Source organism: Artemia franciscana, chromosome 14 (assembly GCF_032884065.1).
Source record: "Artemia franciscana chromosome 14, ASM3288406v1, whole genome shotgun sequence".
Taxonomy (NCBI): Eukaryota; Metazoa; Arthropoda; class Branchiopoda; order Anostraca; family Artemiidae; genus Artemia; species Artemia franciscana.
Window position 1 is genome coordinate 37,461,205 of NC_088876.1, and position 14,774 is coordinate 37,475,978.

The 14,774-nt window shown below is 34.0% G+C and overlaps 1 protein-coding gene across 1 annotated transcript in view; it reads right to left on the bottom strand.

Moving 5' to 3' along the window:
* The window catches only part of LOC136035670 (isocitrate dehydrogenase [NADP] cytoplasmic-like), a 67,687-nt gene extending 53,214 nt beyond the window's left edge, over positions 1 to 14,473 (bottom strand). Inside the window, exon 1 of the mRNA XM_065717587.1 lies at positions 14,340 to 14,473. Within this exon, the coding sequence (XP_065573659.1) occupies positions 14,340 to 14,355 (16 nt within the window). The 5' untranslated portion in view covers positions 14,356 to 14,473. The remainder of the gene's footprint in view (positions 1 to 14,339) is intronic.
* Between the last annotated feature and the right edge of the window lie 301 nt (positions 14,474 to 14,774).

Consider the following 14,774-nt stretch of genomic DNA (forward strand, 5'->3'; position numbering starts at 1 on the left):
CAATGCACACGTGGGTGTTACGTAATGACGGCGCAAACGTGGGTGTGCGCCGAGTCAGGTCACCATGTCCAAGCGTTTCAGGTCACCATGGCAAACTATGAATCATACACGGCACCCTCTGGCACACTTCATCACTCCTAAGGCATTTTTCAGATATTTTCATGATAAAAATATGCCTTAAGTCCATTCATTTGTGAGCACTCCACCCCCAACGTGATGCCCCCAATGAACACTCACGCCACCGTGGTAAAATATGGATGGCACACGACACCCACTCGCACCCCTATTCCTACGACATTCTTTTCAGGTTTTTTCCTGTTAAAAATATGGTTTAAATCCATTTGTTCGTGTTTTTGCAAGCCAGCCCTCCGTGATCCGCTATGCCATTTTACGTCAACGTGCAACACTATGACTAGCCCTCTGGCACCCCTCATCCTTCCTAAGACATGTTCCAAATATTTTCTCGTTATAAATCATACCTTAAATCCATCTTTTTAAGTAGTTCATTTTTTACAGAGAATCCTCCGTGATACACCGTGACATTTCACATCAACGTGCCAGAGTATGCCTGACCCTCTGGCACACACTATCATACATATGACACTTTTTGGGTATTTTTCTGCAAGAATATCCGTTTACATAAGAATCGATCGTTTAAACCTAATGAAAAAACCCCCGATAGCGATTCTTCTAACGACTCCAGGCAATTAAAGTCAGCGTGGCACGATGCACCAGCTGGACGACATCCTTTGGCGCATATTATCAAACTTAAGGGGTTTTCAACCTTTTTCCCATAAAAATAACTTTGTAAACTAAAAATTACCATTATTTTTATTTGGACAGCGGATACTTGTCATTGATTAGTTTCGAAAAGTTATAGCTTTTTAGATTTTAACTTAAAAAAGTAGTTTTTATTTTTTATTTTACACTTTATAGTCTTACAGATTTTAACTTTAGGGGTTAGGTCCTAAAGTTACTTTTTTATCCTTTAAAATTCTTGTTGTAAACTTCCATTTTTAAGTTTTGGTTTTAAGGTTTTACAAAATTTCTTTACATTAAATTTTCAGTTTTAAACTTTAATTACAAAGTTTCAATTGTTTAACTATTTTTATAAATTTTAGTGATAAATTGTCATTTCTAAAATTTCAATATTTGTTTTAAATTTTTCGTTTTAAAGTTTAATTTCTATGTTTATTTTTATAAAGGTTTTGTTTTAAAATTTTTGTTTAATGGTTTTAGGCATAAAGTTTTTGTTTTCAAACTGTCAGATTTCAAGTTTAAATCTTAGTTATTTTATTCTTAAAATTCTGGTTTTAAAAGATTTTATTTTAAAGCTTATCGTTTTAAAGATTTTAGTTTTAAAGTTTAGATCTTAAAATTTCTTTGAATTTTAAAGTTTTTGTTTTTTCTAAGGTTTTACCTTTAAAGATTTGAATTTCAATATTTACTTTTAAAAGTTTTTAGTTTTAAAGTAATAGTTTAAAAAGGTTTTGGTTTGAAGGCTTTCGTTTTAAAGTCAACTTTAATGTTGTAGTTTTCTTGTTCTTAAGTATTAGATTTAAAATTTTAATTTCAAGTTTTAGTTTTAAAGTTTGGTTATACAATTTTAGTTTCAAAGATTCCAGTTTTAAAAGCATTAGTTTTAAGGTTTTAGTCACAAAGTTTTCTGGATTCAAATTACAAGTTTTAAAGTTTAGGTCTTAATGTTTTTTATTTTAGAAGTTTAAAATTTGAAAATTTTTCCAAAAGTTTCAGTATTAAAAGTTCAGTTTAAAATTTTTTTAATTATAAGTTTTAAAGCTGTTCCCTTTTTAATGTAAAAATTTTGAATTAAATTTTTTTCAGATTTAATATGAAAGTTACAGTTTTAAAGTTTGGGTTTTAAAAGTTTTATTTTTGAAGCTATTGTTTTAAAGTTTTCGGTTTTACCTTTAATGTTTTAGTTTTAAGGTTTTAATTTTTTTCCGGCATTTAAACTTTCTTTTATAAACTTTGTTTTGAAGTTTTAATTTTAAACTTATTTTTAGAAGTTTTAGTTTTAAGTTGTCAGTTTTAATGTTTCAATCTTTTGTTTTAAATTTTCCGTTTCAATCTTTTGTTTTAAATTTTCCGTTTCAAAAGGTAGTTTTAAAAGTTCGTTTTTATTTATAAAGTTTTATTTTAATAGTTTTTTTTTATTTTAAAGCTTATTGCTTTAAAGATTTTAGTAATAAAATTTGGATCTTAAGGTTTCTTTGAATTTTAAAGTTTTTGTTTTAAAGGTTTTTTCTAAGGTTTTACTTTTAAAGGTTCAAACTTAAATTTTAACTTTTTAAGTTTTAAAAAGTTTTTGGTTTGAAGGTTTTCGTTTTAAAGACAGCTTTAATGCTAATGTTTTCTTGTTCTGAAGTATTAATTTTAAACTTTTATCTTTGAAGTTTTACTTTTCAAGTTCAGTTATGAAATTTTAGTTACAAAGGTTTAGTTTTAAAAGTGTTGGTTTTAAGGTTTTAGTAAAAAAAAAGTCCTGGATTCAAATTACAAGTTTTAAAGTTTAGGTCTTAATGTTTTTCATTTTAGAAGTTGTAACTTTGAAATTATTTACAAAAGTTTCAGTATTAAAAGTTTAGTTTTAAAAGTTGTAAATTATCAGTTTTAAAGTTTAGGCCTTAGTTCTTTTTTCTTAATGTAAAAATTTTGAATTTAAATTTTTTCAGATTTAATGTGAGTTATACTTTTAAAGGTTTAGTTTTAACAGTTTTATTTTTTAAAGCTATTGTAAAACAAAAACTTTAAAACTGACAATTTCCAACTAGAACTTATAAAAATAACTTTAAAATTGCAACTGTAAAATCAAAACCTTAAAACTGAAAACTTAATGCAAAAAAATATTTGTAAAGCCTTAAACTAAAACTGCAAAACCAAAACTTCAAAATAAAAGTTTGTAACAGAAATTTTAAATACCATAAAGATAGAAACATTAAAACTAAAACTTTCAAGAGCTAAGAGCTCATATGGCACTTGTGACGAGGCGAGAAGAGCTAAGAGCCAAGAGATCATATGGTATGAGCTCTAACAAAATTTTATGAATCAATAGATTGATTTAAAAAGAAAAATAAGAGGCTTAATGCCGGTCAGGATTTAAAATAAGAGCTCTGAGTCACGATGTCCTTCTAAATATAAAAATTCATTAAGATCCGATCACCCACTCGTAAGATATAAATGCCTCATTTTTTCTAGTTTTTCCTCTCCCTTTAGCCCCCCAGATGGTCAAATCTGGGAAAACGACTTCATCAAGTCAAATTGTGCACCTCCCTGACACGCCTACCAATTTTCATCGTCCTAGCACGTCCGGAAGCACCAAACTCGCCAAATCACTGAACCCCTCCCCCAACTCCCCCAAAGGCAGCGAGTCCAGTACGATTCTGTCAATGACGTATCAAGGACATTTGTTTATTCTATCCACCAAGCTTCATCCCAATTCCTCCAATCCAAGTGTTTTTCCAAGATTTCCCCCTCCTACTTCCCCCAATGTCAAGAGATCTGGTCGGGATTTGAAATAAGAGCTCTGAGACATGAATCCCTTCTAAAAATCAAATTTCATTAAGATCCGATCATCTATTCGTAAGATAAAAATACCCCATATTTTCACATTTTCCAAGAATTCCGGTTTCCCCTCCAACTCCCCCCAATGTCACAGGATCTGCTCGGAATTTAAAATTAGAACTTAAAGCACAAGATCCTTCTAAATATCAAATTTCATTAAGATCTAGTCACCCTTTTGTAAGTTACAAATACTTCAATTTTCAAAATTACCCCCCCCCCAATTCCACCAAAGAGAGTAGATCCGGTCCGGTTATGTCAGTCACGTATCTTAGACAGGTTTCTATTCTTCCCATCCAGTTTCATCCAGATCTCACCGCTTTAAGTATTTTCTAAGATTTCTGGTCCCCCCAACTGCCCCCCCCCCCCAATTACGCTTGATCCGGTTGAGATTTAAAATAAGAGATCTGAGTTTTGAGGTCCTTCTAAATATGAAGTTTCATGAAGATCCAATCACTCCTTCGTAAGTTAAAAATACGTAATTTTTTCTTATTTTTCAGAATTAACCCCCCCCCCCCCCAATAGAGCGAATCCGTTACAATTATGTAAATCACGTATGTAAGACTTCTGCTTATTTTTCCCACCAAATTTCATCCCGATCCCTCCAATCTAAGCGTTTTCCGTGATTTTAGGTTCCCCCACCCCTAACTTCCCCCAATGTCACCAGATCCGGTCAGGATTTAAAATAAGAGCTTTGAGACACGATATCCTTCTAAATATCAAATTTCATTGAGATCCGATCACCCGTTCGTAAGTTAAAAATCACTTTTTCTAATTTTTCAGAATTAACCCCACCCCCAACTACCCCAAAGAGAGCAGATCCGTTCCGGTATGTCAATCATGTATCTAGGACTTGTCTTTATTTTTCCCACCAAGTTTCATCCTGATCCCTCCACTCTAAGTGTTTTCCAAGTTTTAGGTTCCCCCCTCCCAATTCCCTCCCAATTCCCCCCCAATGTCACCAGATCCGGTCCGGATTTAAAATAAGAGCTCTGAGACACGATATCCTTCTAAATATCAAATTTCATTGAGATTTGATCACGCATTCGTAAGTTAAAAAATACCTAATTTTTTCTAATTTTTCAGAAGTAACCCCCCCCCCTCCAAACTACCCCAAAGAGAGCGGATCCGTTCCGATTATGTCAATCATGTATCTGGGACTTGTGCTTATTTTGCCCATCAAGTTTCATCCTGATCCCTCCACTCTGTGTTTTCCAAGATTTTAGGTCCCCCCCCAACTCCCCCCAATGTCATCAGATCCTGTCGAGATTTAAAATAAAGAGCTCTGAGACCCAATATCATTCCAAACATCAAATTTCATTAAGATCCCATCACCCGCTCATAAGTCAAGAATACTTCATTTTTTCTATTTTTTTCGAATTAACCGGCCCCCCACTCCCCCCCCCCAGATGGTCAAATCAGGAAAACGACTATTTCTAATTTAATTTGGTCTGGTCCCTGAAACGCTTGCCAAATTTGATCGTCCTAGCTTACCTGGAAGTGCCTAAAGTAGCAAAACCACGACCGACAGACAGACCGACAGACCAACAGAATTTATGATTGCTATATGTCACTTGGTTAATACCAAGTGTCATAAAATAGTACTTAGCTGTCTGACTACAGGGCATCTTACCCTAATACAAAATACCTTCCCAATGGATCATGCAGGCTCAGAACTCATTCCTGAGGATCAAGTCGAATTCTAAGGATCAACTGGAAGGACCATGTCAGCCACATCAAGATCTGTACTTGCATATGCCAACCAGACATCACCTCTCTTGTGAGGCAACAAAGATGATGACACCTTGGATATATACTCTGTATACCAGATCATGGACTTCCTAAAATACTCCACTACTGGCAACTAGAATGCATCGTCATCAAGAAAGACCAAAGAACGTGCTCTGAAGAACATGTAAACAGGACAGGAGGAACCCTCCAGATGAGTAATATCCAAAAGCGGAAGAACATCTATACAGCATCCCACTTGAGGGAAAATTTGAGACTACTCACTGATGCCCAGTGTGCCTCTGGAAGAACTAAGGTAAGGTACTTCACTTTACCCCCCCCCCCCCCCCTACTGGGCGAGTTTACCATTTAATCAATTTGAAGAAAAGGGAGACAGGAGACCTATGGTAAAATTCATAGAATATATATAATTTGGGATATATATTTGCAAAGAGGGGAAGGATAAAGTAAAATGAAGGACATCTAGGAATGATATATGTAAGTATTTTAAAATTTCTTAAAGTTGTTTCTACAACTTGTTAGCGTTTTCTTTTGAGTGGGTCTAACTCTACACTAATGCATAGTCTGCCTATTATTTTATTTTTTTTAGTTTGATTGGCTATATAGTGTAAGGCTATTGGCAAATTTGCAGTTTACTGCATAATTTAGCTAGGATTAAATACATTCCTTGTTGCCTTTTTTATGCTCATTCATAATTCAAAAATTGCTTTGTGGGGAAATTACATTTTGTGACCTTAAAGGGCTCAAAACAGCCCACAGTAACCAGAAGGTTAAAACATATTAAAAAAAACTGGCTTGTGAAAAAGAATTGTCATTTGTAGATGATTTGGGAACAGTAATTTTATTTCCATTGGTCTTAATAGTAAAAGGGTATTTTAAAAACAAACCCTCAAAAATGATGTCAGTTTTGCTGTGATGTTATTTTCAAGGAGTAACAAGCCCCTTTTAAAAATTAATTTAAAAAACCTTTCCAAAAACAAAAGTTTTTCAAAGGAAAGTTAAGGCCATATTAAACTTCAGATCAGCATATACAAATACCTGTTAAAATTCAAACTAGTAACGACAAGAAATTACTTTTAAAGAACAAATGAAACCCAAAACGAACAGAAATAAAATAAATTAGACCTATGTTGCATGAGCAACGTGAAGTGTTGCAGCAACCTTTCTCCGGCTTCGCCAAAGAAAGTGTTGCAAGAGCAACACTTTGGTTTTGTTTCTTTGCTATCGGTTAAACGCTGAAGTTGTCAGCCTATCAAAGAATTAAAACGTTATGTTCAAAGAAGAACACAATCAGTAATCACATGATCAAAGGCTATTCCTCAGCATTGAAAAAAAAAACAATAAAAAAGAATATCGAAAGAAGGGACTAAATTGACTTTGTAGCCAGTTGAAATTTATCCTTTTCAATTGTAGACATCGTGATGGATGAAAACTTGGAACAATATCTTATATAACCTAGTTGGTATTATAAAGCTATCCGTAACTTTTCAGGATTAAAATACCATAGGTGACACTAATTATTACGAAACTACCTCATTGTTTTACATTATTGTTTGTACTCATTGTGCAAACACTTAATTCTAGGTTACAGTGAGTATGGGTAGGTTACACTAACTAGCAAAAGTTAGAGACCCTCCTTCACTGAAGCTGATTGTAGCCTAACAGACGATTATTACTTACAAGTCCCCTGCACGTCTTACCACTGGAACCAAATTGGTCTTACCATCAAATACACTGGAAACAAATAATAGGTACACCAACTAGCCAAAGTTGCAAACCCCTTATTGCCAAAGATGATTATGGTCTAACAGCCGACTGTTGCTTACAAGTCCTCTACTTGTCTCACAATTGGTATTGGCCTTGAAACTTTCAAACTAGTAATTCTCATGAAGGAGTTTTTGTACAAAAAAATGGATGACATATACTTTGATCAGCTCATCAAGAGCTATCAATTGCCGTCGAAAAAAAAAATTATCTGTCTTATTTCAAAAGTTGATTTTTTTTGCCATAGGCCAACTTTTTAACATCACCACTTAGAAAGGAGCAAAGGATAAGCTCCAATTTCTTTAGCAATGACAGAACTTTTAAAGTTCAAGAGGTACATCTGATAATATTTCTCTACCTCAATCCCAAGTCCAAAAAAAAAACAAATGATAAACCCAGCCAAAATCACGGCAGCACTTTTGGACCTGTGAGAAAATGCCACTTTTTTGCTTCTGTTAATTTTTCTATTTATCACTCAAAGAAGATATATTGGCTGTGGGGCCGAGTAACTGCCGCATATATTTAACACTTATAGATTTTAGTCCATTTTCAATTTGAAAGTAGTGACTGCCTGCTTGCCTGCTAGAACAGCACTTTCCACTTGAAAGCAGAAACATGGTTTGATGAAACAAAAGCTTGGCTGCAAAAATTCAGACACTTCTCTCTGACATAGGCTATACAACTCCACTTCACTTCGCACACCATAGGCTCTGGCTCATGGACAAGCAAAACCCATCCTTTTTGGCCCCAGGCAAGAGTTCTGTGGACCTTTCCAAGCTGTAATGTCATATTCATCAATCCAGCTTGAGGTCCACACTTTCCGTAAAAACCGCACAGGTTAGACCCTTACCAGTTTCCAGGAATAAGCCGAGATCGGCGGCATAAAAAAAAAAAAAAAAAAAAAAACAGGACAAAACCAATATGTTGCTCTAGCAACACAATGATCATAGCAAAAAAACATACAAAAAGTACTAATATACATGAATAAATTACAAAAAGTTTCTATTAAAGAGTAGTGAAACCCAAACAAACAGTAAGCAAATAAACAATCATAGCAAACAAACACTCAATAGGTAGGCTACTAATATAAACGAATAAATAAATCTTAAAACGAGTAAAACTTAAATTGAGTTTTCAAATCAAGCTTGAAACGAACAAAAATCAGTGCAAACAAAAGTTTGGGTTTTGCCTCCTTCTCTCACTATAAAAGTCTAAAACCTACTGCATCATTGGCGCTTTACTGAAAACGAATTATATTACAAATATTTTTTTGTACTTATTACAACATTGGAAATGAAAATAAAATTACAACAAAAAAAATCTTGAGCTGATTATCTTTCAACAATTTATATCATTATATATCAAATGTTCAGTTTAATTTTATTTGTACTTTCTAAGAATGTTCAAGACACATATAGTTTTCAGTAAAGCACCAATGATGCAGTAGGTTTTAGAAATTTACAGTGAGAAAAGGAGGTAAAAGCCAAACTCTTGTTTGCACTGATTTTTGTTTGTTTAAATCTTGATTTGAATATTCAATTTAAGTTTCACTCCTTTTAAGATTTATTTATTCATTTATATTAGTAGCTATTATATGTTTGATTGCTATGATTGTTTATTTAATTTCTGTTCGTTTTCCGGTTTCATTTCTTCTTTAATAGTAATTTCTTATAATTTATTCATTTATATTAGTACTTCTTGTATGTTTTCTTGCTATGATTATTTGTTTAATTTCTGTTGGTTTGGGTTTTATTTATTCTTTAATAGTAATTTCTTGTTGTTTCTAGTTTGAACTTTAACAGGTATTTGAACCTGCTGATCTGAAGTTTAATATGATCTTTGTTTTTTTTTGAAAAACTTCTTTTTCTGGAAGTTTTTTTTAAGTTAACTTTTTTTCGTTTTTCATTGCAAAAAGTTTCAACTAGCTTCCTCCCCCCTTGTGGCCCCTTTTCCCCAAATATGTCCAATAAAAATGTTTAGATAGCCATTCTATTAAAAATAGTTCAAATATTGGTCAATGTTCCTATTACCTGAACAATTGTTTAGGGTTATGAAACTATTGTTAGTAGATACATTTTGACTTTTTGAACATCTTTTCTCTCTTGCAAAACTACCACAAACTCACCATTATGGAGTTATTCCAGCCCAAATATCCTGTACTTACACATATAGAATTGTAATCATTTCTGTTTTTGTTGATTGGATATTTGAAATCATGAATCTGTAATAGTTTAGAAACAAATTTGGGCAATATATTTGCACATTAGGGGGGTTGGGGTAAAGCATAGCATAAATTAAATACATAAACTAACCATTGCTGTATTTAATATATGCTATGCTTTACTACCCCCCCCCCCCCTAATGTGCAAATATATAATAACTCCATAACGGTGAGTTTGCAGTAATTTTGCAAGAGAGAAAAGATGTTTAAAAAGTCAAAATGCATCTATTAACAATAGTTTCATGATCCTAAACAATTGTTCAGGTAATAGGAATATTGACCAATATTTGAACTATTTTTAATAGAATCGCTATCTAAACATTTTATTGGATATATTTGGGGAAAAAGGGGCACAACGGGGGATGGAGCTAGTTGCCCTCTGATTTCTCTTGACTCTTAAAAAGTGAACTAGATCTAGATTTCCAATCAAATGAACCCTCTCTGAAGTTAATATAAGAGTCCCTTCTAAAAGAACCATATATACCCCCAGGGAATAACTTACAATGCCTGCCCCTTGGGGATTTTGTCAGCCCAGAGTTTTTATTATCCAATGTTTCAACTATTTTTAACAAAACAGCTATCTTAAAATTTTTATCAGATGAGTTTAGAGAAAAAGGGTGTGGGGGGGGGCTAGTTGTCCTCTGATCAATCTGACTCTTAAAAGCAAACTAGAACTTTCAAGTTCCAATCAAAGTTTATACATGCACCCCTTCTATGAGAACCATATACACCCTCAGGGCATAACTTACAATGCCTGCCCCTGGGGGGTTTTGCCAACCTGGAGTTTTTATTATCTGATGTTTGAACTATTTGTAATAAATGACTATCCCAAAATTTTCATCAGATGGGTTTGGGGGGAGGATGTGTGGAGGGGGTAGTTGCCCTCTGATATCTTTCAACTCTCAAAAGTAAACTAGAACATTCTATTTCCAATCAAATGAATCATCTCTGAAGTTTATACAAGCATCCTTTCTATAAGAACCATATATGACCCTAGGATATAACTTACAATGCCTGCCCCCATGCCCTGGGGCTTGTGTTGACCCAGGAGTTTTTGTTCTACAATCTTTGAATTGTTTTTAATAATATGGCCATCTCAAAACTTTTACCTGATGTATTTGGGGAAAAAAGGGCATATGGGGGTGGGAGTTGCCCTCTGATCTCTTTTGATTCTAAAAAAGTGAACTAGATAATTTTAATTTCAAATCAAATGAGCCCTCTCTGAAGTTTATACAATCATCCTTTCTATAAAAACCATATATGCTCCAGGGCATAATTTACAGCACCTGTCTTAAGGCCCTGGGGTGTTGTGTCAACCCTGAAGTTTTTGTTATAGGATCTTTGAACTATTTTTAACAAAATAGCTATGTCAAAATTTATATTGGATATATTTGGAGAATAAAGGGCATGGAGGAGGGGCTAGTTGTCCCCTGATCTCTTTTGACTCTTAAAAATGAACTACAACTTTCAAGTCCCAATCAAATAAACCCTCTCTAAAGTTTATGCAAGCATCCCTTCTATAAGAACCATATATGCCCCAGGCCATAACTTACAATCCCTGCCCCTGGGGGGTTTTGTCAACCCAGAGTTTTTATCATCCAATGTTTGAACTAAATTAACAAAATAGCTACCTCAAAATTTTTATCAGATGGGTGTGGGGAAAAAAGGGTGTGTGGGGGGAAAGAGCTAGTTGATTTTTGGGGCAGTATGCCCCCAGGGCATAACTTACAATGTCTCCCCCCCTGGGGGGTGTGTTGACCCTGGAGTTTTTGTTATATGATTTTCAAACTATTTTTAACAATATGACTATCTCAAAACTTTTATCAGATGTATTAGAGGAAAAAAGGGCTTGGGAAGGGTAGGGGCTAGTTGCCCTCTGATCTCTTTTGATTCTTAAAAAGTTAAATAGAACTTTCAATTTCTGAACAAGTGAGCCCTCTCTGAAGTTTATACAATTATCCCTTCTATAAGAACCAATATGCCCCCAGGCCATAACTTACAATGCCTGCCCTTAGGTCCCAGGGGTTTTGTCAACCCTGGAGTTTTTATTATCTGATGTTTGAACTAATTTTAACAAAATACCTAAATCTTTATTGAATAGGTTTTGGAGGAAGATGGGATGGGCATTAGTTGCCCTCTGATCACTTTTAATGCTTAAAAGTGCACTAGAACTTTCTAATTCCAATCAAATGAGCCCACTGCAATGTTTATACAATGATTTTTATACAATGTGCCTCTGGGGAAAAAAATAAAACATTGGAGCCATATGGCCTTTACTATAGGCAACACTTTAGTGTTGCCTCTGATTCCTACAAATTTGTTTCCAAATTGCATTTTACTATTAATACTAGTAAAAATAATAATAACCATTCCTCAATCAGCTACAAATGACAATTTTTCCACATATTTTAAGAAAAGTGTTTTAAAATTGTGTGTTACTATGGACTGTTTTACCTTCTGGGGCCCAATGAAGGACTCAAAATGAAATTTGCCCCAGAAACCTTTGTTGAATAACAAAATAGCATAAGAAGAGACATCAGGTCATACATCCACTTTCATCTTTGCTAAATTATGTTGAAAACTTCAAATTTACCAAATAAGCCATCTAAATGTCCCTCTTTTCATTCTAGCATGTCCCCTTTGGGAGAGGCACTTTCCTAGAAATTTAACCTTTCAAGACTAACAAAAGCCTCTAATCTGAAATTTAGACAGATTAGAAAGACAATTAGAAATTACAACAATTTAGAATTTTTTTCATTTTTTGGCCTGATGGTGTTGTTATTGTTTGGGTTTGACCAATAGGTCATATGCATTTGTATTACTTGAGTTATCTGTGCCTTCTGTAACCACTTGCTTGCTTGGGTTTCAATTCAGTTAATATTCATTGAACTAGATCATGTATCACTTAACTTGCTATTGGTAGGGGGTTAATCACCTGCAGTAATTACCTACATTGAAAAACAGGAATCAAAATAATGTAACTATGCTTCATCATACAGCAATTAAAATGTATATACAACACAATTTTAATAAATAATAAAAGTTTTACAATATAACCTTTCATACACTTCCAGATGTAAAAATTTAAGTAGATAAATTAGGGATAATAAAAACAAAACAGTACATAGGATAACTCTAAAATAGAATAATGAAAGACGGGGTGTCAGGGCCAGCAAGATTAAAATGCTATGTAACCACTTACTGCTTATCTTGCTATTTGTATGGTTTATTCACCAGCAACAAGTGCCAGCATTAATAAACAGGAACCAAAATAATGTAATTTTGCTTTATCAAAAATCAATTATAATGTGTATACAACTTGATTGTAATAAATAATACAAATAACTTGTAGTCTGTCACCTAAATCCAGATATAAAAATATAAACAAATAAAATACAAACAAGAACACAAAAATAAACATACAGAGAGAACAGAAAATACAGAATGAACCAATCAGTAGTCTTAACCAAATTACTTAATAAGTTTGTGCTTAGTCATCCAGCCCCAATTCATGGAAAAATAGTGGAGAGAGATCTAGTCATTTGTCTGAGAATGGGCTAACCTAGGTCTCAGTTGTAAGTTTTAGCACCTTCTTGGCTAGGTATAGACCCCTTTTGTTTAGATTTCTTTTCTGTTTTGCCAAGGTTGCTGGGAACTGATGACATTGCAGGAAGGCTTGAACCTTGTCTATTTTAGTTTTCAACTGAGTCATTATGGCAACATACTGCATTTGAAAATGTGGTAAAATTCTAGTTTAGTTACTTTTGCTATCTTGGAGAGGGGTCAAGTTAAGAAAATGAAACTTTCAGAGATGGGTCTACAGACTAAAGTATGTCCTGGGAAGATATTTTGAAGGAACCACCTCTACTCTTTCTCTCTCTAGAGGGCCCTGGCCTTTGATGACCTTTAAATCTTTGTTTTATGAAAGTGAGACCTTTCAGAGTACAACAAAATTGTTTTCACCTTCACAACTTTCCTCAATCCCAATTTATGAGGTTTCACAGTTCTATACATACATTTCCTAGATTTAGTAAAAAAAATATTGGTAGGCTATAGCTTAAAATTCTAGTCAAAATAACAAGAATTGCATTTTTCAGAACTAAAAATAGGCTAAAGTATGTCCCAGGAAGGTATTTTCAAGTACCTACCTCTACTCCTTCTCCCTCTAGATGGCCTTGACCTTTGATGACCTTGAAAAATATGTGTGTTATAAAAGTGAAATCTAGCAAAATAGATCTTCTGCTTGCATGAAGTACAACAAAATTGTTTTCAGCTTCAAAACTTTGCTCAATCCCAATTTATAAGGTTTTAAAGATATACAAATATATTTCCTAAATTTTGAAAAAAACATTGAGGTGGCTCAGAATTCTGCTCAAATAACAGGAATTGCCTTGTCAGAACTAAAGGCACAGAAAAAGCAACTGGTAACTGAAAATTAAGGTAAATGTTGTTTTGTCAAAATATTAACAGGTATAGACCTGTCATGTAGGTGAATTTCAGGCCTCTCTAAATGGATAAGGAGTAGAGGTGGGTACTTTAAAATACCTTCCAAGGATATACTTTGGCCTGTAGACCCATCCCTGAAAGTTTCATTTTCCTAACCTAAAGCCTTTCTGAGACAGCAAGAAGTCACTCAACTACAATTATACCCATTTTCCTAACCTAACCACTTTCCAAGATAGCAAAAAGTAGCTAAACTAGAATTTTGCCAAAAATGTCTAGTTCTGAGAAATCAATTTGCAAGTAGATATTACAAACAGGATTAGATCAGAGATCTGTTTTGCAACACCTTCAAACATGGTAATGTATTTCCTTGGACTGGAGGTTTCGTCCAAGGAAATAGTTCCTCAACTGGAGGTTGATAAGGAGTCAGTGGATAGAAAGAGTCTGAATGTAGGCTACCATGGGAACATATTTTGCACGAGTTGGAAGTCCTTTTTTTAAGACTTCAATAGCAGTCCTCATAGAGACATTATTAGTAAATGAGTAAGTAACAATAGCTTTCTTTTACATAGGTCCAAACCTTTTATTTTTTCCATTTGAAAAGCCTGTCTTTCTTGTGCTTCTTCTTTTACATGAAAAGTTTTAGTACGTTCCTTTCCTGCTTCGAAAAAACTGTAATCTACTATTCACACAGAACAGGGATCTGCAAAAACCTCTGCGGGTTGCATTTTGCGGAGGAACACATGAGACTCTTACCAATCATCCTTGCGATTTTTCACAAGACGCATGCGATGAAAAAAATCCAAAGCAAAACGGTTAAAACGCCTGGAGATTGTGAAAGGGAAGATCATGGAAGTAGTTAAAAGGCAGACTTCAGCTTTTAATACAGCTTTAAATACATCAAATACTAAGTATAAAAGATTCTATTTAATTTAGAAGATTTTGGGAGGAAGGTTCGGGAGCCACAATCTACACCAAACGAATTCTTTTTTTTCATGGAGCATCACAAGGATGG